Source organism: Serinus canaria, chromosome 3, assembly GCF_022539315.1.
Source record: "Serinus canaria isolate serCan28SL12 chromosome 3, serCan2020, whole genome shotgun sequence".
Taxonomy (NCBI): domain Eukaryota; kingdom Metazoa; phylum Chordata; class Aves; order Passeriformes; family Fringillidae; genus Serinus; species Serinus canaria.
In genome coordinates, this window is record NC_066316.1 from 53,082,419 (window position 1) to 53,109,399 (window position 26,981).

Consider the following 26,981-nt stretch of genomic DNA (forward strand, 5'->3'; position numbering starts at 1 on the left):
TGAAGCCTTTAATTATGTGGGGCTGCCTGAACTAAGTCAGAGATTTTGGCCTCTGAGCTATATTTTTCTTTTGGAAATTCCACTTATCTAAACTTACCAGCACTCTCAAGGCAGATATCCAAAATTGTGATTTCACATGAAGACATGCATGTGGTTTTATTTCTAAATTACTTACAAATTGTAAATTTAATCTTAATAACTAATCATGTCACTGCATGTCCTTTAATTCATGTTAGCTCAAACATTTTGGTTACATAAAACTGCCTAATTATAACCCTGGGGAACCGTTTGTAAAGAATCCCCCCCCCCTTTTTTTTTTTTTTTTTTTTTTTAGAAATAAGCAAGAGGTAGCTTGAAGAAAAATCAAGAAATTGATGTGTTTTGAGACTGATTACTTACAGTGTGCTTTGGTACAGAATATTCAGTATGAACAAATGGCTTCGATGCAGATGTTGAAGCATGGATAACATCAACAGCGTGCTGGGTCAAGAGCTAGTCCCTGGACTAAGACAAAAGTATTAACCAGTTGAAATTTTAGGCTTGTATGTGTGCTTGATTAACACACAGTCCTTGTGAATCATGCACCAGGCTGCAGGCAGCATCCCCCACTCATTTTCCTTTAATGAAAAGGCAATGCATCTGTCACTGAACTGTGCTATTAACACCTCGCTGCAAAGACACTGAATTAAAGACCTTAAGGTGACCTCTTCACACTCATGTGGCTTCTTTACAAACTGTAGGGTGACCACAAATACAAGTTTATGTGAATGAGATACTGCTTGAATGAGGCTAGATAAAAGCCACGTTTCTATTTTCTTTAATGCAACTCAATATTCTTTCCTTACAGTCAGTGGGAGGAATGCACCTCTTAAAGACTTTTCAGGTGTGTAATCTAATCAGTGCTCCTTAATTATCCTTGACATATGTGCCAGTAAAATTCTGTCATTGCAGCAGCAGAAGCATGTAGGAAGAAAATCTGCAACTGTGCAACCATCAGTCTGAAAACATTGATCCATTCCTGAAGCATCAGGATCACTAATTACTGTGTCGAGGATGTAAGATCAGAGCAACAGCCTATTGAGCAGAGACAAGAATCTTGCCATAATTCAGCAACAACATAAATAGTTGAAATAAAACATACCTTAAACTCTTCAAATAGACTTGCATAAATTAAAACAAAGTAGAAGCCATCTCCTTATAAAAATTCATGCTAAGGCTCATCAGCTAACCAAACTGATATGGACCAGAAAAGAGGCCACTAGATTTTTAGATGACAGGTTGTCAGAGTGAATAGGCAGCTTGCAGAGGAATATGATGTTACTGAAAGCTCATCCTTGAAATGCAGGTGTTAGTCCTGCATTTCACAAACTTTGAGGAGCATTTTTTCAGCACATTGTTCATGTAAGAATTATTTTTTATATTTTAAAGAAAAACAACCTATGAATTAATAAAAGCTAATTTTGACAGATACTAGGTTCTTGGGATTTTTCTTTTAGTTTTTGGGGTTTTTTTCAGCTAAGAAAGAGCACAACTTCAGCAGTATGAACCAGAGGAACAATACAAGTCAGTTGGAAAATCAATCTGTGGTTATACCCACTTTCACAAGCAGTGAGTTTAATATGCATAGATTTCTGCAGCAAAAGATTTGGTGCTGCTCACCTCATGTCCACACTGTACTTGTTTTGAGGACAGAAACTCTGGACCAGCTCCAGTCTGGTCCTGGGGGCATTTGGATTGCATTAACTATGCTGCTTGAACTTACCTTCTGGTTAATTTTCTATTTAGAAGAAACCTGTATTGTTTCACAAGAGTGCTCCATGGAATGAGTCTAAGTGCTAAGCAGAGGTAACAAGAAAACACATTTCCAAAATGCAATACTTATGTGGATACATACTCAGCCAAAGGCCAGAAGAAACTCGGTCCCAGGCATTTATATCCAGAACATTCGGATTAAATCTTCTTGCCCCTTCCTCACCAATATATTCTTTTTCCATAACATATTTTAGGCTGTCAATGCAAATTTTTTAGGTTTTTTTTCAGGATGGTTTCCTATGTGTATGGGTCAGTATGTGGAATCCAGAGCAAGTCATCTCACACTGACTGCATGAATCTATTGCTATTGTGAAGTCTTGTGACAGAAATAATAAAAAATAGCATTTTGATTTTTTTTCTCCAGATTTGTGTAAACTGGTTTTAGTAGTTCTGACTTATCCTATCAGAAGTTTATTAAATAATTAAAAAAACAAAGTACAACGTGTTACAGAACATTAATTTACAGATGGAAGAAGATTTTAAATCTTTCATATGAGAGAAAGAAACATTAAAGAGTAAGACAAGAATATTAGAAACAGCTGCTACACGTGTAATTATGGAATAAAGCATTTAGCTTTGCTTTCTTCTTCATGTCTAACTGTGGTAAAAGTGTGTACCTGCTCACGGCACAGGGGCTGGAACTGGATGATCGTTAACATCCCTTCCAAACCATCTTATGTTTTTGTGAATACAAAAAACAAAGAAGAACTCTGAGATGATTTTTTAGTATTTCAATTTCATATATGTAATAAAATAAACACTAAACACTTACTGTTTATTTAAAAATCAAACACCATTTGTGTTCCAAAAGATTCTTCAATTGTAGTCTCCAGAACCTGCGGAAAATTTTTTCAACTTTATTTTTCCTTTCAACTTAGAAAGAAAACTAAGGTACATAAAAATATTAGGAATCCTCTGCATGCTAGAAAATTTGCTGGTCAGCACTACAGAGCATGCTTTTAATTTTCTGTGACCTACATAGAAGGAAACTTAACATTTCAATAAAAAAAGGAAGGTTGTCTAGCTGCGTTCTTCCCATTCCAGCCAATAACCACCATCGACTGCTCCCCTACCACAGAGCAGGTAGCAGGGCAGACACATTAGATATCCTGAAATCAATTTTCTGTTTATTGCAATCTCTCTTGCTTGTTGTAGTTTGCCTGCAAACTACAAACTACTACATGACATCCTTGAATTATCAACTGCTTCCAGCACAAATCCAAAGCATAGCCTCAAACTAGCGACTATGAAGAATAGTGAAATAGAGAAATGAACTTTCCTGTGTGAAGCCATCCTGAACTAGCACTCTCTCCTGACAGAAGACTCAGGAAGCAGGTGCCAGGACTTTAACACCTTTGCCACCCAACCCCTCATGCCAAGTGAGAGCACAGGACAGGAATCACTCCCAGCCTTCCCGGGAACGCTGCTGTGACCGCAGTGCCGCCGCCTCGGCTGACTCTCCCTGCCCTCGAAGCTCATTCCCATCAAGTACAGCCTCAGCAACCCAGTTCATTTCCACCTCTGAGTTGCAGTGCCCAGGGCAGCTGGATCCCTGCAGATTGCCATGGACAGACTGCAGGGCACAAGCCCAAAGTGAGACACTTTTAGCTTTTCTCAGCTGTAGACAGTGCTTTTAAGAGGAGCTAAAGAAAGGCTACAAGAGCTCTCCTCACATCAGTAATCATTCAGCCAAGCTGTTTTAAGGTGGTCCCTTCTGTTTTGTAACTACACTTAAATACAGATAAGTTCCAGCAGCTGTTACCAGCTTTGGGTTTGAGGAGATTTTAATTACATTAGGATTAAACTTGGTTCTGTTTTCCAGGTTTTCAGAAGTGGCAATGTAGCTAAAGTTGGAAAGCGTGTAAAATACATCCAGGTAACATTGCCATCAACATTCTGTTGCCAGTGGAACTGACTGCATTATATATTGCAAAGTAAATACATCTCTGTGGGACAGATCTTTCCAGCTTTCAAACCACAAACTTTATCTAGCCTGTAGTCTGAATTCCAGTTTGCACAATAGTCACAGAAACTCTGACTGAATTCCAGGCTTCATGTTAAATAGGTGAGACTACTGCTGAGTGAAACACTCCACTAAAGGATGGGCAAATTTAATTAAGGCATCACCAAGAAACACTAAACCATAAGACCCCATTCATTTTTCCAAGGCAATGGCACTTCTGGTATGGAAATACAGAATGCTCAAATGATTAACAGTCTGGAAGTTCAAAATGCTAAAGCAATTCCCACTTTTATCATAGACCCATTTTATCATAGTCCCATTTTATCATAGTCTCATTTTTATCCATGTCCTTATATTCCTGTCAACTTCTAAGGAGCCAAGACTTCACCTGTTTTTATATTTACAGATGTGTTTTCAAAACAGAAATAGAAAAAGATGTTAAGAGAGGAGCTTGAGGGCAAACTAACTACTCACATTTTCCTTACCATCTTCCTACAATCACTTTCTCTCAAAAGTCTGACCTTATTATTTTTTTTTCTAGAATGACTTTTAAGAAATTTCTCAAAAAAAAACCCCAAAAACCACCAGTGAGTAATTGTTGTTTTGGGTTTTAAAAATATATTGTATGATCAACATTGACAGACGTCCTTGTTTTTTTTCCCATGAGACATTTTTGTTTCTGCCCCCTCCCTTGCCCTCCACAGCTTACAGGTAATTATTCTTTTCCTCCATGTCACCTGATAATCTGTTCTGCTTTCACTCTTTCTCCCTCTCATCTTCTTATTTCTGTCCTCTCTGACCTACCTTAGAAACAAACTCCTATTTAATCTCCTTAGAAGAACATCCAAAACTTGGTCTCCCCAACTTGTCTTGTTTGTCATCAACTTTCAAATTGTGTAGTTGAATGGCAACAGACAGCTGCCTTCTGCTGATAGAACTGAATTGCTGCAATGACTCAGAATTAATCTAGATCTCCATAGCTTTAAATAGCTCACTACATCTCATGAGCCTTTTGGTAGCCCAGGCAGTGCACTCAGCTGTCAAACTGCAACATCTTTGCAGGCAGGCAACCAAAATCAGGGAGCCCTGACCCAGATGAATCCTGAGAACTAGGACAGCTCTAATTTAAGTGAGCTAAATCCACACACAACTGCCTAAAACACATTTCATTCATATTTTGGGCCTAGGAGTATCTGAAATTGTGTTGAAGTATACCACTTCATTTCATGGCAGTCCCTAAAACAGGATCATTTGGGCACAGCAACTGGCTTTTAATAGCAAGACTCAGAATGGCCCATGGTCTAACATATCCATCTTCAGCTTCAGATTACCACTGCTGATAAGGAGGGGAAGAGAGAGAAGGAATAAGTCAACAAATACATGACAGTTCCCACATATCATTTAAACCAGAGTATAACTAAAGTAAGGACTAGATCTCTCTACAACATTGCTGAGTTGTTCTTCAAACTGTATTGAATTTGGGAACTAAAAGACAAATAGAAGCTCAGTTTTGTTGGCTCTCCAGTGAAGCCCCTTTGTTTAGGATTTTGAACATTAGCAACCATTCTGGCACTGTGAACTGTTACAATCATTGAATAGACTGAAAAAATTAGAAAAAAAATCTCCATTACTGCAAGCTGGTCATCACATTTGTAAGACGTGTCTCAAAATTTGTCTTACCCATATCTTACATCTTTGGGTTTATGACATCAGTTTGCTTCTTCTGGGAGCATTGTCTAGGATGCACACAACTGCAAACCAGCTAATCTTCCACCTATGAGATTATTTTTAAGGAATGCAGAAATACATCTACCTGTATCATGAGTTCACAGGAAGGAAAGAAAAGTTACCAAAGGATATACTATAATAGGAAAATGCAGTAGCACTTGGATATTTATTACATTACTGTTTAACTGCTATGAATACAAAACTCACTTTAAGACAGAAGTATCTTTGAGAAATCACAAAAATAAAGAGCCTTAAAATTTTTTATGAAGCACTGTATTTCATTCTACAAAGAAGATTATATAGATAACTAGAAGGGGAAAATATTACTAAAAAAACCAAAGCAGAACAAATATTTTAAATAAGATAGACTAACCAGTTTCTACACATTCAAAGATTTCAGGCTTTTAAGAAAAAAAATTACTCTTCTGAAAATATCAATTTTTATTCTAGATTTATAAATCAAACATGGAAAGAGCTATTTAATAGTAGTATACTGTCACAGAAAATAAAAATAGAAAAAACCCTGTGCAGTACTCACAAGGATTATAATTTTGGATCCTCAGTGTGCATGCTCTGTAATCATACTTCAAAATAAAATATCAACAATCAAATCTGTAGAGAAGCTGATGAATAGTTACTTTGCTGACTCATTCCAAATAAATACACAAGTTCCAACGAAGGGAGTGCCCAGAACTGAAGACAGGTGTGATGGAGGTGAGGGGAAGCATCCAAAAGCCCAGTCAGAGGTACCTTTGTGATCAACCTGCTGCTGAACCACTGACTGCTGCCAGTCAAGGGCTGCAATTACCGATCCGGATGGGTTAGGACTTAGTTCCGAAGCCTTCCAGCAGATGTCCTCGCAAGGCAGGCATGTCTGGGAGGTTCAAGATGTCACCATTTAGAACAGACAGACGGGGAGGAAAAGACTTAAAATAGGGGCGATATAAATGTATAAACGAATTCAAAGTATTCAGTATATTCTCAAAAGCCAAATTTAAAAACATAGGCAGCCCGTTCAGAAAAAAGGAGGGCCATCTTAAAAACTAAAAGAAAGTCATCTGAACAAGTACATTTGAAGCAGAACCTCTGTTTCCACCATGTTCTGTAACTCTTACACTTCTCATGTAAACAAAACAGAAGGTTCAAAAAATGATGGTGAAGAGCACGAGCACAAGGTAAATAGCATAAAGACTCTACTCCTGTCCCCCTCCCTTCCCTTTCATGTTAAAACTGACACTAATTTTATTGTGCACAGAGCCTTCTTCACTACTCCCTAGTGGCAGTGACATACAAATGTTGTCACGAAGCCGGTATTCTTGGAAACATAAAATCCATCTGCTATTTCAGGGAAACTTAAAAAGAACAATTTCCTTAAAATAATCATCCTCATCATGACTTGTACAAATGGAAAGTTTTGATACCACATTAAAAATATTTGACTTGCCCTTCTAAGTAGTGAGTAATGCATCCACAGTTAACTACCCACAGACACCTATCAGAGAACAGAATGATTCATCAAGTACTAGTCTACAAACTCAAAGCTGGGATTCTTTCCCCAGGTCTATCAGAGCAGTATCCCCAGCCCTCAATCCACTGCCTGCTTTAATGCAGGTGTTCATGGCTTCATACCCAAGAAGCTGTGTTGGGGAGAGGTGAAATCAAGAGGATGAGCATCACTGACTTCTTCAAGAGCAGACACAAAAGTGCTGAAACTCATGGCTTACTGGGAGACCAGCCAACTGGGACATGTCTGTCACTACACTTTGGCTGGAGGAAAGAACTCCAGACTGTCCCACCTTCTGGAAAATACGGGGAAGGTGGTTTACAATAGCTGGGACAGACTTATCTGCCAGAGCTTCTTCAGTGGTTCAAATAACAGGACAGATTTGTCTGCCAGAGGTTCTTTGGTGGACCCATTGCGGCACTTACAGACAGAAAGCACTGCTGTGTTCCACACACTGAATTAGGTCCAAGGTAACATCATCAGTTTTAGAAACAGACTGCTCATGAAAGCTTACAGGAGTAGGGATTTTGTCAGCATTTTGTCTTAATCTTCAATAGCATGGGTGAAGGATTTTCTGCAGGCTGATTATTCTCAATTTCAACAACAAAAGTTAAAAGAAAAAAGACTTTTTTTAGCTTGGAGTCAGTGAATGACCACGGTCAACAATATAGAACTGTTATATTTCTTAACTGGCAAATGCTTTCATGCCATAAAAACATTGGATAAAGCCCATTCTGCATGTAATTTGTCCTAGGAAGAGAAGACTCCAGGTTCCACACCCTGAAAAGCAGGTAAATACAGTATTAAAGCTATTACAGTTTTTCAGCTTAACTAAGGTTCTCTTCCGCTGCCACAAAAAATACTTATAAAATTCTCTTCAACATTTTAGTTGCACTTAAGCAAGAAAAGAAAGAGCACAGAAGAATTCCACGAAATGAGAATTTCCATTTAAAATATCAAAGGACAAATACAAATGATGAACAATGGCCGGGAAAGAGCTACAGACTATTATTCATTTAAGATTACTTCCCTAAGCTCTGTCTTTGTCTTGAATCTTAAGCCCCTCACCCTTCAGCCACAGTGAATTACAGTGCAAGCAGAGGTTAATTCTACTGGCTCCAAATAAAGCTCCTTTGGGAACAAATACACAGCTCAAACAAACCCATATAAAATGGTGAAGCAATCCTAATTGTAACCAGATATTCCTCCATAGCTCTAGTTTTATCATGCACACATATTCCAGCCAAATCTTTACAAACTATGTCAACAAGTCATGATTTCCCCATCTTTGCCCCATGAAAACTGTGCAAGGATAACTGTACACGTCCACAAAAATAGAGGATGTCATTTTATTGGAGGTCCACAGGTAATTTTATCACATTAGGGAGTGGAAGAATCTTGTGGTATGGCACAACACAATACCTCACTTAAACACTTAAACAGAAGGTTAAATGATATGCAACATGATCAAATCAGTAATTCATCATCTTCTAGGCACCACTGATTAATTTAAAATAAAATTTAATAAATTCAAAAAATATAGTCCATTCATTTGTTTGCTGTACTGTCTTTAAATGAAACAGCACTTTGAAAGTCACAAATAAAAAAGCAGCACTTTCTCTTAATACCAACACCACTGTAACACATACTGTAGCGTGGCATGCAAATCCACATCTGCAGTCTTTTGTTTTGTTTTGTATTAACAAATGGAATGGCAATTTTCTATCTCAAATATTGGTAGCATAACATGTAAGTGCAGATCATTCTGGCCACAGGTGTGGTAAGCCGTAACAAGTGTGTATTACAAGAGCATAGAACACAGAGCATGACACTTACATCCAAGAATCTCTCTTTTCTATTGTACATGGTGTTTGGTACAGGCTGGCTTCCAACTCGCTGTACCCAACCTTCAGGAAACGAGATTATTGACCTTTTCTGGTTTTATTTAAAAGTAAAAGCACAACCATTAACAACCTGGTCAAAAAAATGCCATAGCTCCATTGAAAAAAATCACTTGTCCTTTTAGTAGACTCCATGAAGTGATAAAGTTTCTATTAGAGGCATGTTACGAAGCCTTACAGCGGCACTGCAGCGTCACTCCTGCCAAGCACAGATTTGTAGAGCCACCAGGACACGGCGTGGCGTCCAGAAAAGCTCTTCAAACCGAGCTGAGCTTCACGAGGCCGCGCACGGAGTCTTCGTGCAGCGAGTCCTGGCTGGCCAGGCTCAGGACGTGCATGGTGCGGCTGTGTGCGATGGGGCTCCCGCTGGGCAGCATCCCGGGCGGCGACGGCGCCTCTTCGGGAGTGAGGAACTGGTGGCCCTCGTGCTCCTCTTTTAACGGTATGATGTCTGTCAGACCTGAGTCTGATGTCAGATTAGGCATAGAGGATGGTGGTGTTGGTTGCCCTAGAGTCAGAGTTGCACAAGGCCCACTGAGAGAAGTCTTTCCTGGTAAAGGGAGCTCTTCACTAGTTATGCTTGGCTCACTCTGTAGGAGGGGGGTGGCAGCAGCCTGCAAAACGAATTTAGTGCTCTGAATGCACTGATCTTGGTCACACTGTAGAATGGAAGGGTGTCAAAATCATATAAAAACAAAACAGAGGAAAAAAAAAAGGGAGGAGATGGATAAAAACGTATGGAAAAGAATGGGATGTGAAGAGAAAAAAAGAAAGCCATTAGTATCATTCCATGGTTAGCCACCCAAACATCCCATCGCATGCTGCCCAGGAAAAAGAAAGAAAGGCATGCATAACTGAGCCAATGCTTTGGCTTATTATCAAAGAAAATGATGATATACATTTACAGTGTTCATTTAAGGGAACACTAGGCAAATTTTTCCTTTTAACTGGTCTTCACACATAGGAATTAACCTACCACAGAGGTTTTCCAGAACAAGAATTCTTTTGACAGAGATATCTTACACAGTTAGTAATAAAGCTCCATGAGTTACAATTTTTTTCTTCTCACAATTTAATACATTATATATAAATTCTAGAGAATATCCTACACTATACTCCATACTCCAGAGGATGTGTAGAAAGCAGGCAGCACTGCAGTTGCATCGAGATCAACCTTAATGAATTTTAGGCTGTTTCTTGATTAATCCTGACAATGTGATGAATCAAGGTACAAAACACAAGTTTTCTGGCAAGCACTGTCTCAATAATAAGCCAAATCCAGCATTATATAAATCCAGTTAAGCTCAGTGAGTGTTACCAAAATTGATTTTTTTGGCTCTACACAATTCCTAAAAACAGTTTACACAAAATTACCCCTCATTCCTTGAGATGAAAAGACAGGTGTGCATTTTAATAATGTCCAGCTAGTTAAGTGCATAGCCTACTGCCAAATTAAGTTTCTTTAACATGAAGTGGCATGATTTTTGAGAGCTCCTATGGAAAAAATATTTAATTCATTGTCTGATCAGTTATAACATTGCAGTTTTTCAAAATCTTGTAAGATTAGTTTGCCAAAGTACTGCTCTGCTGGGTAAGAAAAACACTACAACCAGTGAATACAACTACAAATGCAATGAAAGACGTGGAGGCAAGCAAGCAGAATAAAAGATATATCCAGAGGTAAGACATCCTATTCACTGTTATTTCAAGTATTCTATTAAAGCAGTATGTTCTGCTCTATGACTGACTTCTTAGATTTTTATCAAATTACTACATATTACAGATCCATCATCTGTTCAGATATTCCTGACCATAACCATTGTTACAAAATGGGCAATTCCCTAAAATGCCCATTTGAGTTTAATATGCCACTGTGCCACACTGAGAACTCATGGGAAGACGTTTGCCTCCTTTACTGTAGGATGAAAATCACGATAAAAAATGGTTAATTAAAGTAAATCTGTTATTTTCAGGTTCTCCAATTTCACCACTGAATAGCTGAATGCTGGATGCACACACCTAACATTCAGCAAGTGTGCAAACAGACTACTTGGTCATAAGAGATAGGTAGTGTTTAAAACACATCTAAGTGGTTTAGGACTCCCAGACCAATTACTTTTGACAGGCAGAAGCTCAATCCTTCAGGTACGTATTTCCAAGACTTCTGCTTTCAGAAAGATAAATGGACTGGCCTTCTGTTACATAAATTGATTTAACATAAATTGCAAGCAATCTTCACCCTACAAAATGATGAACAGCTCCAGCCAAACAACTAAAGTGGTTCCCTATCATTTCAGAGGGATTAGTCACAGGCTTAAAGCCATAACCTTGCTTAAGAACCTTACTAAGAAGAAAACTGTCAGCATCTTTTAAAGTAAAGCTTTCAATTGCTAATTCAGTGTGAATAACTCATTCTTGATTAATATCCTGTTATTCACACCTGCTTATTTAAATTAAAACTTCAACCAACCTTACCATGCAGACCTTAAAAATATGTTAACTGAATTTTCAAACTATTTTCTCTGAAAGGCAGTAGCCAAAGAACAAGTTAAATAACAAAGGAATGCTTATAACCACTGGGGTACACTGAAAACAAATAATGTTAGCAGCTGACTTATTGCTTTAGAGAACATTCAGTTCTGATCTTCCAAAGGAAATCTTTAACGTGTTCCAGGCAATACAAGCACACAGCTTTGTATTAGCTGAAGATAATTTACTTGAACTCATTCTATAGTCTGAATTAATTTTCTTCTTAAGGAATGCTATGGCATTTCAGTTAAATTAATATCAAAAAGATAAGATAGCCTCATAAAGCTCCATTAAATAGTGTTACAACTTCAGGTGCTAAATATCTCTTCATTTTCCACTTGTCACTGCCCTAAAGCCTCTCCTTTCATTTAGATAAATTTCAGGTTTTCTTTTACTTGTCTGTTCAACAGTGATCAGCACAAAATCCTTAGGAAAATACAGGCTGTAAAGAGCTTTCCAGAAAGGGAGCTATTGCAAGGTTTAAGCCAGAAAAAGTATGTGAGTTCTATGAGGCTCTCAAAAACATCTGATAAAAATAATTCATAATACACAGGTAGACTATTCTTGAGCCTAAACAGCCAACACAAAACTAAACCAAGGAAATCATATTTGTTATAGGGTTGGCATGGTGGGGTTTTTTTTGTTGACTTTGTTATTTCACTCTTGACTGAATGAAATTTAGGGCAGGAAGTCTTAGCTGCTACTAATTATATGAATTATCCAACACCAGAATTTCAAATAAAACAAAAAAGCCCATGACTGGAACAAAAAGGAAGCTGAGCATTAAAATCTAAATAACTAAAAATCTACTGCAAAAATTATTCCACCAGCATCTTCTTATTTCAGATATGCTGACTTTATTTTTCATTTAAAATTTCCACTGTTTCAGAGAAACAGCAGATTCTGAAGGTAGGACAAGTTTAATAAGTTCTACAAGTACAGAAATTCAACTAAATGTATGCACAGAAATGTTTAGATATCTGTTTATTTCCACATAAAAAGGTAGAAATTGAAGCAAATTGGACAAAACCTGGAATTCTGTGTTTATTTCACAATAAATACAAACAATGAAGAAAAAATATTTTCTTTTTTCTGAAGAAAATCTGTTTTTTCTAAGCTACACAAAAATATGATAATATTGTTCTACATGGCAATATATTTTTCACATTTCTAAATGTGATTATTTTTAAATAATCAGAATAATTTACTTTAAATATTAAATAAACTTAGTTTAAAATTTCCTAAATGCTAGTAACACTCAAGAATTGTTACAGTTTTCCAGAAGATGGAAAAAAGCAGGTTGAGTAGTCTCACAAACTCTGAATAAAGTACAAACAACACAGAGTTCAGAGGAGGCTGACAGTGCTATGAAGTCACAGGAAGAATGCAGAAATACCAAATTCTCGACACAACCAGTGGTGAGGAGTGGAGGGACAGAGCTGTGTGACTGCTCCTGGCCGTGGAGGCTTTCACTAACAAAATCAGGGTGCTGTGGCTGCTGTGCAGCAGCTGAGCCACAAGCCCCACCAAGCCAATGGCTCTACTGCCATGCAGTACAGTGCTAGTAGATGAGTACACAGAGACTCATGATGAGTAGGTTTATGAAGCCTTCTGAAGCCAAACAGGAAGCTACTCATGGCCCAGAGACTTTACTTCAGACTGGAGACTGTTTGTTCTTATGGACTGAAAGTCTGAGAATGCTCAGAGCAACTTGGGTGCATTCCAGGGGTGTATCTTCTAAAATAAATCTAGATCATAAAAACACAGTAAACATGCACTATCAAAAGAATTGCTCCTAAAACATATGCAAAGCAAATGCTGAAATTGATTTACTTGCATGTGCCCATAACCCGTTTTACCTGTGAAGTAAAATGCATTAAGGAAAAACCTCTGTCAACCTTGACTGTGGTAATGTTGACTTGGTAAGAACCCTGAGTTTTGTTTTGGGCATCTGGGAAGTACATCAGTAAATATACAAGGAAACACACTCGCAAAACTCCCAGAAAAATGGGGCTGTGGTCCTTGCCAATTCTGTTATTGTCATGATAGAAATACTTACTCCAAATAACGCAAAGAATGAAAATCAAAGGATGGTCAGAGCTAATGCTCCCTGAGTCAGCTGGATCTATTTCCAGATCAGTAACAGAAACACTTAAGTGAACATGTGGGAGAGGACTTTCCTGCATTTATCACTGGTAATAAATGTGCATGCACTACAGTTCCTACAATTTTCAGCAGTACATATATGTTAGAAAACACTAAAAAACTTGCATCCAGGAAAGGAAATGGAGAATTAGAAACAAGGGAATTTGGGACACACTACCTATACCCTGAAGAAGAAATGCCCAGGAATGGAGGAATATAAGGAAATTTCTTAAAAATAAGGAAATACACTTGTCCTGACATGGTGTGAAACCAAAGCAAAGTCTATCACTTTATAAGGCATTAGAGAATTCCTAGAGATATCATAGTAAATATAAACCAAACTAATTCCTCAAAAAATCTTCATCAAGTGAGACATATTCTGTGTTTCCCCCGAAGGGATTACTAAAGAATAAAATACCCTATATCAAACCCCAAGAATCAACCCCTGCTTTAAGATAAAATTAAGTACTACAGTGGTCCAGACCCAAGTACTGGTCCTTCATGGGTTTATGGGTAAATAAGAATTTTTTTCACAACACTAAGAAAACAAGCTTTAAAATAAAAGAGAAAGAATAAATTGCAGAGAAAAATATTATTTCATAATGGGTGAGGTAATGTGCTTCATACAAAAAAATTCTTAAGAATAAGGAAAATACTTGGGTAATCAAACTGATGATGAGCTCATAAAAATAATCAGCAATAAAATGCACTAGGGAAATACTTTGGAAATTACCAGTACTACAGATTATGAGTTCCAAGTGACCATGCTTTTCATGTGGATAAAAGATATTAAGAAGCTGGCTAATGAATGTACCAGACTAATTTCAAATTATGTTGAAAAAGAAATTAAAAACACTGGGAATGCACCAGGAAAATAATTGTATGTGCTTCCAGCCTTCATGGAAGTCAATAGAGATTCAGCTTTTAGTAAAACAAGATAGATACTATGGAGAGAACATGAGAAAAACCTCTTCTGTGAAGATCTAGAAAAAAACTAAAATCACAGTATGGGTCTATCAAGCACTGATTACAGCTATGACTCTGACTTTCTGAGATTGTGACAAACTGAGCTGCTACCATGAGTAGGGTAGATCCTGTACTAAATATTCAAAGTATCAGAGATAAAATTACCACAAAAGCTGTTAAATACCAATAGAGTGCCCCACAAATGGTATCCTGAAAAGAGATAATGTGTTGTGCTGAAAACCAGCGTCTGGCATCTTTACACTTAGCCTGATATTTATTTTGAACTTAACTGCAAAAATGAGGCTATGCTAAAAGATTCATTAAAATAAATGAAAAGAGAGTATTATACTGAGCAACCCACAGAGACAATGAGGGACAAGAGACTCGTTGGGTGAAACACAAGAATTCTATTTAGAAAGCCACTAGTCACTGACTCCTATAATGAGCTGCTGAGGGAGCTGGGGTTGTTTAGCCTAAGGATGAGGCTCAGAGGAGATCTCATTGCTCTCTACAACTCCCTGAAAGGAGGTTTTAGCCAGGTGAGGGTTGGGCTCTTCTCCCAGGCAACTAGGGACAGGACAAGAGGACGTTGTCTTAAGCTGTGCCAGGGGAGGTTTAGGACATTTGGAAGGAGTTCTTCACAGATGGGATGATTACACATGGGAATGGGCTGCCCAGAGAGGTGGAGGAGTCACCACCCCTGGAAATGTTTAAGAAAAGACTGGATGTGGCACTGAGTGCCATGGTCTAGTAGACAAGGTTGTGTTTGGTCATAGGCTGGACTCGATTCCAAAGGTCTTTTCCAACCTAGCTGATTCTATAAAAGATTTGAGGGAAGAAAGGAAATGAAAGAGGGAAGGAATAAGAGAAGACAAGTGAGAGAGAATATGCTGATTTAAATCTTTATTTTTTATCAATGATGGAGAGAGATATTTTAGCACACTGTGGATTAAGCAGGGTAACATTTAGACATGAAGACCTGATATAATACATTCTGCAATAAAATCAAGAGAGACACACCACAAAGGTGTACTGAAACATGCTTCAGACTTCTGCTGATTTATTTCTTGTAATCAAAAAGAATTAAGCTTGCTAAAGTAGTAGAAATATCTCTGAAAATGTATAAATGGCCAAACTTCTGCGATTGGAGAAATATTATGGTCTATGGCTATGATCTACACATACTCCTTTAAGTCAAGGAATTTCACTTTGTCTTTCTCTGAAATCATAATAATACCAGCTCCAGTACCAGATATATCCCCTTCAACAGGGAAGGGAAAATAGTGTTAGAGAGATGGGTAAACGAAGCCAGTCTTTAACAGTTTACAACAAAACTCAAGGGAGAAATTTTAATGCTGACAGCCAGCAGTCCTTAGAAACCAATTGGTCTTGGATACAGACTGAGAGAAAAGATGCCCTGAGAAAAATGGCATTACAGTCTTCCAAAATATTCCTTCAACCCAAACAAGACATTTTACATTTTTCAAGCTTTTCTAAGAGGTCATTTTCAGGAGTGAAATCTGCACATTTCCAACTGTTAAATAACACAGGCTTTTCCCAGCTCATGTGGATACAGGCTCATTCTCCAGCTCATTCTAGGATATAAGAAGAAATCTTTGAAGAATTTGTTAATTAGAGGTATTACACTCTAAAATTGTAACAGCTACCTGTTTGACTTAAAGTAATACATAACAGATTTCTCCATTTCTAGAGACAAACTTAGTCAATTTTCTAACAAACTGGTGAAGATTTTCTCATTAATACCTAGGAATAATGATAATGTCTAAATTCTTGCAATGATAAAGACAATTTGATGTCATGGACATAGTGTGAGCTTATGATCCTCAGAAATAAGAAGCCTTGAGAGCATCGTAATGTTTGGGTAATTCCTGAAAGACCTCGGACAATTTCTAATGTTTGCTTTATTTTTTTTTTTAACTCCCTTTTCTCTCTTCAGGTTGTAATATTTTGAATAAAATTTACACAGAGCATTACCTTGTTCTGCTCAATTGTACTTCAGAAGATTCAGATGTAATACCATGTCTCTAATACATTTTCTTATTAAGGAGACTAACAAATCCATTTAGTTCTCAAAACATTAAGTAAAATCAGCTTAGGAACTACAGCAAAGTTTTTCTAAGAGTTTATCAGTGACACTAAAACTAATCTGTCTGGGAAGAGTGCATCTTTTCTTCTTTTGTTCAAAAGAAAGGCTGAACTATGTCAGAAGGCCTCGTGGCTTCCTCGTTTTTGGCAGAGGGAGGGTATCCGTAACTCACGACTTCTTTGACAAAGTATTAGAACCCACATACTGTGAAGATATGTGGACAACAATTCAGAAATAGGCACATATGCAAGATGGTTGCCTTCAGAAAAAGATCTCTTTCCAATTATTCTCTTCTTCTTGGCACTGGAAATCCTATCTTCCATTATGATAGCCAATGCTACCAGCAAAAAAACAAAGTAAACACTACTGGCACAGTTTCAAAGATGCTTAAAGAACTTCTGTTGTAACAATTCAGTTGCCATTTTTTGTTTGTGTTCAGTGTCCTCCTGCTCTGTATTCAAAATATTTCTCCCCTAGAAACATCTCTTTGTTCATCTTTGCTTTTTAAAATACATTAGTCTATGCAAAACCACAGTGCACAAGCAAAGAAGGAAACAGAGTATGAAGAAAGTGCCACAAAACAATAATTAGCTGGAAAATGACGAACCAGAGTAAGTCCATGATACTTGAATATTCCAGTTCAAAACACAATAGGTATCAACAGCAAAAGTCAAAATGCCAGTATATTCAGTAAAACAACAGTGTAGAAAAGACTTTTTTTTTTTAAGAATCCATGAGCAGTAACTATTACACTGTGTGAAATGTACATTAAAAAGAGCCTTGGACTTTATTTTTTTCTCTTTACTCTTATTAAACAACTCTTATTCCACCCAGTGTGTCAGCTGTATCCAGTTAGTTATTACTTGATTAGTTCACATGAAAGTGGAGAAGAAAAACATTCACAGGAATCCTGATGAACAACACTATGGGATGACTCCTACCATGTTGCTCTGAGACTGTGTGGCCCCGTACATGGTAATGCCATTTGATGGTCCTGCTAATTGCGGCGTATCTGGCTGTATAAATCCTCTTCTGTCAATTAAGCTACAGAATAATCACAAGAAAGGAAAAGTGTTAGAGACATTGCTGATCAATAACTATCTCCTCTAAATTAAAAGAAATAAAAACTTTCTATTGCACAACAGACCTTAATACCTCACCACTACCTTCTAATGTTCCCTTTTAGTCAAATGAAGTACTAGACTTGATTTTCTACTCATCAGTAAGGTACTTTCTGCTCTTTGTGATACTGCCTGTCATATAAGCACACACACCGCTACTCTTTTTGATTTTTATCCCATAGACTTAGAAGCTCACCAGCAGATACCACAAAACCAAAGAATTTTAAACCACAGGTGAAAAAACAAATGACAAAACTCACTTAGGGCACTTTGATTCAGTATCTCTTTCAAAGGTTCTTTTTTTTTTTACCAGCTTCCACATCTAAATTGAAACTACTTAATCACAAAATTTAGCAGGAATGGAGAAAAGTTAATCCTTCTTTCTGACAGACAGCTTAACTTGCCAGGTGTTTCATGACAGCCACTTAACACTGCTTAGAGTGTTCCACTGTGCTTACCAAAGTGATGTGCTCATAAAATTTCTTATTTCTAAGAAAATGCTCTGTGGAGAAATTACTAAATGTAAGCAAAAAAAAAAAAAAAAAAATCTGTGTAAGATTATAACCAAATACATAGAATGAAATAATCCAATCTAGTTAAAGATAAAAGAAGCTTAAAGTAGTCATATAATTTGTTGCACCAGAATACTGGTTAGACCTATGCTGATAGCCCAGGATCAAATTAGGATTTGAAAGTAACTGTTGAGGACATGTTAAATAGATTCTGAATTTGCTAGCATAGGTTTAAAAATGATAAATGATCTTCAACATAAGTGAGGTAAGTTTGGATTATTTACGGATCCTTTCTTCATCTGCATTCCATGCTCAAGGCACTTGATGTTTTGAATTTTGAGCTGAAATTACAGGTAAGCCACTTTTCCAGAATTTAAGGAAAAACCCTAATATTTAGTGACTTGGGACATAGCTGAGATTAAAAGTAAAAGAAGCAAGCTTATAATTTACATGTTACAGTCAGTAAATTTTTCCCTGTAGTCACAAAATACCTCCCTGCAGAGCCTCTATATATACATGTCAGTGTCTAAATAATGTTCCTACACAGAATTTAGGAAAAAACGCATAAAACTCTTCTAAAACATGAGCCAATGCCAGTCTGGTCCAATTTTATCAGCCTAATGTACTATTTCATATACTGAGAAACACAATGTAGTTTTAATAAAGATTTCCATCCGGAGTCAAAAGAATTTGAAGCGTGGCATGGAGCTTTTATGTCACATACTTTTATCAAAAGTAAAATTTCAGAATTAAAAGGTTGGCTTCAGGCAACATCTACACAGGAAGGAAGCAGAGACAAAGCTATTCACTCTCACCAGGGGTAACCCTGTATGTGGAAATCTCTATTCTGTTGTTTCCCCTTTAGGAAAAGATGTCAGTCTCCCCTGTTAAACTCTGATTGCTCGTGGAACTGCCTCTGACATTCCTGACAGCAAAGCCAGAAATCTCACTCCAATTAAACACCTGAGACTCTGGACCATAAAGTAATTTACTTTCTTTTTGCTCAGATTCATAACTTCACAATTCCAGGCAAAGCAAAACATACCAACCAAGGAGCAGGCCACTAAATTATCTATAAATTTTTCTGCCCCGCTCTACAGTGAAACTGGGCCCCTACTGTGTATGTAGCACATGAACTGCCTAACCACTGAGCACTGGAATAAGAAAAGAATTAAGTTTTTCTGGCTGCCAGTTTTATTTCTCTAGTCTCAGCTCTGTACTACATTTTCTTCAAGATGAAAAAACACCTCCAACCTCAAATATATAAATATTTCAGACTTCCAGAGGCGAAACTCTATTCAGCAAAACATTATGCATTACATGTTCTTTGGAATTGCTTTGGTGTAAGACCCCCAAAATCAATTCAATGTATATATGTTAACAGTAACAAATAAAAAAAAATACTGTCCATTTAAATACAACATTTCAGAGTTAAAAATCAACAATTATCAAGCTAGTTGTAGATTTAAGGTTCCTCGACTCATGTCACATTTGCTATATATGTAAAAGTTTCATAAACTTCAAGGTTGACCTTCATGCAACAGCTAACTACTAGAAAATTTTTATTGCTCTAAGCTATTAACTGTAGTGGTGAAAGTTCAAATAACAAACAAGCTTATTTCCATTTCAGATGTAATTTTATAAGATTTGATCACTTAGTTTAAACACAATTTACCAACTTATCTCTTTACCACTGAAGAAAAACTTAAAGCTTCTAATGGACACTAATCCAAAAATTTCATTTTGTTGAATAAAATCAAATAATCAAAAAGAATATTTTTTTCATTAATAATCACATGGCTTCATTTATGCTAACAACACTTTTGATACTCTTACCTTGGAGAGAGGGGCCCACAGAGAGCAGCACAGCAATTAGTAAAGATGTTGCCATAACTGTAGGGATTATAATTTTCTTTACCTCTTTTATTTGACCATGATCCTTTAATCTGAAGAGATATGAACAATATGCATCACATGTAATACAATACAGAAAATGGCTGTGAGAAATTAAGGTTGCACATGCTACTTGCAGAAGGGACCACAGAAAATCCATAATGACACTTTCCAAATAATTTAATAGTTCTGAGTTGTTATGAAGGCTGAACCTTATGAGCATATGCTTTAGCTGCATAGATGTAGACAACCCACCATCTCAAGAGATCAATATACTAAAACCAGGAATTTCAGCATCTAAACATAATAGTCCAAGTTCAATTTTACAAATACTATAGCATGTTTTGCAGAAGAGGCTCAATTGCAAAATATGATTAAAGCTAGCAATTGAGCACTTCTTTTCCATACTCTTGGGTAAGTTTGTAAGCTGAGCAATATCACACAACTTTATCGTCCCTAAGGTTCACAAAAGGTTCTAAAAGATGGAAAAGCAAATGCAGCCATTGCTACCTTTTATTGCCTATTACATTTCCCCTTAGCTAGTTTTCTGTTTGTGAGATACTTGAGAGCCTGAGTAAAATGTCTTGCTGTATTCAACTGCGAATTTACATTTTAAATTAAATTACTAAACAGTTTACTTGATATTCAGACATGTTCCACTACTGTAGCTCCCTGCTATCTATCTTTCAACAATCCAGAAGAGACATTTATTTGAGGGAAGAGGGTGGAAGCACACTAAGTCCATCTAGAGAGACAACCTTGAGTAAACCTAATGACCGAGGAATAACGGGGTATCCCATCTGTCTTATTAACAAGGGAGATTTCTTCCAAGTCAGGCTACTTGTTCTGATACTTGATGCTGAGGCATAATTAATTTTGATCCTGCTTGGGAAGTGTTTTTCTGATATTTTATTGATATTTACTGTAAAATTTCTACTTTTAACTGTGACCTTAAACAATAGCAAAACATATTTGACAATAATAAAGATGCTACTTTTATATCTACCAGATACCTATGAAAAAGGTACAATAGAAAATTACAATAAAGTAACTCAAAGCTTGCAGTGCTTTGTTAGATCACTTATTAAATTTCCAAAGGCTTTCTACACCATCAGCTCCCTAGTTAATTTTATATACTTTTTTCATTCATTAAACATTTTTCCTTTTAGTTAGGGAAGGACACATGAAGACTCCACACACAGTTAAGCATAATTCAACACCAAAACAAAGGAATCCTATATGCAAAATAGAGCTGTAGAAATGAGAAAGTTCATCTTTAAATGGATGATATACTCCTTGCCAGAGGTTTTGGACCTCAGAATGGCAAAAAAAGTTTCAAAAGTAAGATAAAATAAAGGATGAAATTTTTGTTTAGACAATTCAACACATTATTTAAGTTTCACAGTACGCAATTTTTGAGTTAAAGAATATTTGCCCCTCCCAGTGAAAAGGAGATACTGAAAAGCACTTACTAATTTCCTACTGTATAAAATATACTTGCTTGTCTCCTCCCTCCTGTATTTTCCTATTTCAAGATAGAGATCCTACATGTGTCAACCACAATGGACATAGTAGGTACATAACGAGCACATCTTCAAACCACAACAAAAATAGTCAAAAAATATTTCAACTGATCTTTTGAATCAAGCAGGACTATATTAATTCCTTCTTTCCTACTGAGGTATTCACAAAATTATGCAGACTTGTCTGACTTGAGAAAAACCTCCTCATTACTATTTAGAAATACATATGTAGAAATATACTACAAACTTACATCTTCATTTGTTGTTTGATTGGAGCTGATCAAATATGTATGAAAACCTGAGAGGCCAACAATGGACCATACTGAGAAAAAACACACCACAGCTTCCAGCACAGTAATTAAAAGTCAAGGAAATATACACAAATGGGGAAAAAAATCCAATAACAAGTAGTTAAAATCACAAAATACAGGGTAGCACACAAGTCCTTTGAGATCTCTGGAGTACTTCAAAGAGGTCAGCAAGAAAGAAACTCTAAGGCATCTGCCTAGCCCAGACACAGCACCACCCCTGCCAAACCCTGTGAGGAGAGTGTGTCCCAGCAGCAGACTGCTGCTGTGAGGTGCAAAGTCCAGGGCTGCACACCCCAGGTGCATGGGGGGGAGCTCGTGGGGTGCCCTCACAGTGTGACTTACAGAGAAGAGCACAGGGACACGTCCAGCATGAGCATCGTCTCCTCCAGGGGGGCAGCAAAGGTGTGCACATGCATGGGTTGGTATACTAGGAAAAACTGTCAGCACTCAACATTGCATACTTACTACAGTTTATATCATTCTTTTAACTTGAAAAGAGTCATCATCTCATAAGTAAGACAATAAAGTTGCTTCTAAACTTTATAGAATCAAGCATAAAGAGGAACTTTCCAAACTTTCTGTAGAAGGCTTTTTTTTACAGCTTTTATTTATTTACTTACACAGAACAGCCATGAACTCAGAAAACATCTACTTTGAGAACGCTGTTTTCTATAATACTTCAATATTTTTGGGATTATTTTAAGGGAACACAATTCAACAGAAGAAAAGGCTTTGGTTCCTAGAAAAATACATATATTTCATCACTAGGAACAAAATGATGAGAGAAGAATAGGATAAAAATAATCTGTATATTAACCATATCAACCTTTAGTGAAGTCAGTTTCCAAGACAACGTCAACTCAAAATTTTCCAGAACAAGGACATAGCCTTAGAGCACAGAAAATACACCCTTATTACTGAACATACCAGTAGAAGAAAAATATGACAGCTCCTGACCATTACACAGAGACATGGCCTGGAAATGGCATGGATGGATAGAAATACTTGCAATAAAAAATCCTAACATTAGTTAAAAGTGAAGAGTTTTGTACTGCAGGGCTGCTCGCCCCTAATGAACTGGGAGATACCTCAAGAGTTTGTAAAATCTTCCCTAGGACCTACTTCAATCAGAGTGGTTTAAAGCCAGAAAAGAGCCATTTGCATTCTGAGCAGATGTGCTCCAAGAGCAGCAGGATGAGCAAAGTGCACTGCTGAGCAGCAGGTTCACTGCTCTGCCTCTCATTTCCTCCTCAGGCCCTGTGATGTCAAACCAACACAAGACAAGAACTCTGACTCTCTGCAGCAGCCACAGCTAAAGCAAGGAGTACCAGGGACAATGGGTAAGGAAACAGACTCTTGGCAGAGGGTTCCAAAATGTGTAAAAGAAGGAAATAGCCCAAAATATCATGCACAATACAGACTGGGCTTTGAAAGAATAGAAATAGTAAGGAAGGCTGCAGATGAGCACTGTTAGGTAGAATTTACACACCAGGAGAAAGGTTCACCAGGTCAGAAAAGAAGAACCTTAGAAGGAAAAGAGCTCCCTCCAGCCTGAACATAACATCAACAGGATGCTCCTCATCACAACTGCACTCAAAAGGGTACTGAAAAGTGTGTGCTCTTCCCTCCATAACATAATTCGTGCTGGGGAAAAAAAAAAGGGAATCCTTTCCGTTCGAGACCTCTTTCAGTTCCCCATAGAAAGGGACACTTTTCAGTTCCCCACACAATGATCCAAAACCAACTTGAGAACAGCAGGGGTAGTTTACATCAAATGAACCAGTATCCACTAATTCAACTGAAGTCCATTAACTGTAAAACAAACACAAAAAAGCAATGCATTCTCAACAAAGTACAGCCTTGTAGCATATTATGGTATAGTATCTTCTTAGCATCATACAGTATAATTTTCCCTCAGTATCTCATACAGGACTGTCAGTAAGATTTAAATGGCCATGTTCTCTGTGCCTGAATCAACTGGCTCCAAAGTAGCATTCCCAATGCTATTTGGACTATTTAATATTTTACTGCTGTTAATTGTAACCAAGCTTTAAATTGTCCAACATACCACTACCAAGGCAGGCATTTCTGCAAGATGTGCTACTAAGCCTTTTAAAACAGCACATCTCTGAACAAAATTATGAATTCCAGGCTATTGTTCCTGTACAAAAATCCTCAAATGCATAAGCCATTCTCTTTTGATTGAAGGAAAACTGAAAGCTATTCTCAGTTTGAAAATAGTTTGAAAGAATTATCTTTTGTAAGAATTGATTGTAATTGTTTTAATTGGAAGCTTTGTTGTTCTATTTAGAACTGTTTGTTTGTGCTTTTTAGAATTATTTGCGAAAAAAAATCTGAACATGGCTTTACTTAAAAAGGGAGTTTACAGCTCAGTGATTCTACCTGATGAAGACAAGCACACAAAAAAATATATCTGCAGAATGTGACACTTGGGAAAATGACCTGGAAAGAGGTGCACAACTATGAATGACAGTTTTTTCTTCCTACCTTTGTGTGGAAAAGCAAAATGTGTGAGGGACAATGGACAAATAGGAAAGAATACTCCTTATAGGGTCTTTGTGAGAGGTGAAAATTATTTTTTCAGACAGGAATCATTCAAAACATATACATAAGCAATGGGAAGCTTACTGTTTGTAGAGAAACTAGCCAGTGGTTTCATCAGTTTCCCATTTTTCTATTAAGTTAGCTGCTCTCTGGCTCCAATCTCACTGAGTAGAAAATATACAGAAGGCTCCCATGAAGTGATAAAAAACTCATGGAGCATTTACAGAATAGAACCACAGAATAGCTTGGGTTGGAAGGGACTTTAAAGGTAATCTAGTTCCAACCCCTCTGCCATGGGTAGGGACATCTTCCACTAGACCAAGTTGCTCAGAGCCCCACCCAGCCTGAACATTTCCAGAGACGGGGCATCAGCCAAATCTCTGGGTAACCTGTTCACATATCTCACCAGTCTCATTGCAGAAACTTTGTTATGGCAAATCTACACCTGCTCTCTTTCAGCTTAAAACCTTGTTCTGTCACTGCAGGCTCTGCTAAGAAGTCTCTGTTTTTCTTCTGAGACTTCTTTATATACTGACAGACCACAATGAGATCTCCCCAGAGCCTTGTCTTTTCCAGCCCAAACAACAACTGTAGTCCCTGTGTATGCAATTTACACACTGCTATGTAACTTAATGCAAGTTGCTATTTGACAATGACTTTTCTAAAAACATAAAGAATAGTTTCAGAAATTGAGTTCTTCAAGGAAAGCATGTTGTTTGTGTTGTTCCAAAATCTATTCCAAAAATTATCAGCCATTTTGGATACCTTCAGTTGTAAAAGCAGAACAATTCTTGAATTTTTTTAGTGAAACCACAGCATGTGTATAGTGCAAAATGCATTTATGAATTCCACCACAAAATATGAAGCATATTTAATGGACATGGAAACTACAGATCTTTGTCAAGAGTACTGCTCTGCAAAACAGAAGAATAAAAACCACCCCAGGCTATGTCTTCTCTCCTACCTCCAACATGTGGCAAAAAATCCTATTGAGCAGGAAGTGATGAAATCATTAACTGATTAATTTCAAAGCACGCATTCAACAATAGCAAGAAAACAAGCAGAACCATCTCAGATGTTATTTTGCAACAAAATCTACAATATGTTTCAGTGAAAGGATATCTTGCAGGACTGTCCTTCAGAGCATTGAGGAACCCTGTTTGTTGAGAACCTGTAGAAATAGAACCCAAAATTACCAGCCAAATAAGAAACTGGACTATGGGCTGTTTTTACTATAGTTAAAATAATTAACATTTGAAGATAACCAAATAATCATAGAATAGCTTTACTAATATGAATCTGAGAATATGTTGCTCAGCAGCAACAACATCAAAAAAGCCCTCGAGAAACTTATCAGGTTTAACATCTGCAGGGTAATTTCTCAATCATACTAAATTGATGCACACATACTTTCCCATGAACAAAATTTCTGATTACCCTTGTTCTTTTCAGACCTAATATGGAAACAAAAATAATAACCACCTGTTTAGTTTTGAAATACCATTTCTCAGAGTAACTTTTTGACTTAGAAAATTTATTCTATAAACTCAGATTCCCAACTTTCCATCTTTTGTTTTGGAAGCAAAGCTCTCTTATTTATAATTCTGCTCCTACTGCACCTACGCAGATTTTTCTAATAGGTTACTATTGCCTCTGGGCAACTAAAAGTCAATCCAGTAGCTGAAAACAGCTCAAAAAAAGCATGAGCCCATCAACTAGAAATGTAGAAGTAGGCAAAGTAAAAGAGCACTTGGGTTCCATAACCATGAGATATGAATCAATTAGGGTGATTTCACAATTGCAACAAGTGAATTTGTTGCAGAAACTGACTTAATGTGACATAGCCACAGGCACACAGTTGAACTTTACTGTATAACATAAATGATTTAAATGCATCAGGCTGAAAGTTTTCCCCAGAGGAAAAAATTTCCACTTAGCTAAATGAATCTGAAGATCTGTAGGGAGAGAAGAATCTTCTCTTGACAAGAATAAAGAAATATATGTAGAATTCTCTGGACCTATCTGGTCAGTTTTACTGTTTACTGTTACAAGTGGGAAGTTACTTACCTTGTATTTCTGAGCCTTTTCAGATTCTTATAATTGGTTCTTAGTCTCAAGGTACAAGCCTAATGGAACTTTCCCTGCCTTCTTACTATTTTTAGTATCCTAAATGGCAATGGCAGCAGATAGATGTGATTTCCATGCCCTACTGCTAGTCACACTTTTCCAAGCAGTGCCCAAAACATCAGAAGGGGATGGAAGGCTCCTCACTGCAACAAACAGGTGACATACTGATGTCTCAAAGAGAGACAAGAAACTGTAAAGACAGATTCTACTGCTGGAAATGTGCTCAACTTGGGGAGAGGGAAGAAAATCTCACAAGACAGTACCTTTAGTAACT

At 37.2% G+C, this 26,981-nt stretch overlaps 1 protein-coding gene across 5 annotated transcripts in view; it reads right to left on the bottom strand.

The window, feature by feature from the left end:
* Positions 1–8,342: 8,342 nt before the first annotated feature.
* The window catches only part of ZDHHC14 (zinc finger DHHC-type palmitoyltransferase 14), a 95,051-nt gene continuing 76,412 nt past the window's right edge, over positions 8,343–26,981 (bottom strand). For 3 of the 5 annotated variants that reach the window (XM_050972927.1, XM_009095290.4, XM_018919978.3), the window contains 5 exons: positions 25,703–25,751; positions 21,956–22,058; positions 20,125–20,234; positions 17,597–17,699; positions 8,343–9,567 (listed from right to left, as the gene is read on the bottom strand). In XM_050972927.1, the coding sequence (XP_050828884.1) occupies positions 9,166–9,567; positions 17,597–17,699; positions 20,125–20,234; positions 21,956–22,058; positions 25,703–25,751 (767 nt within the window). In that variant the 3' untranslated portion in view covers positions 8,343–9,165. The remainder of the gene's footprint in view (positions 9,568–17,596; positions 17,700–20,124; positions 20,235–21,955; positions 22,059–25,702; positions 25,752–26,981) is intronic. The other 2 variants (XM_009095291.4, XM_018919979.3) reach the window with 1 other exon arrangement.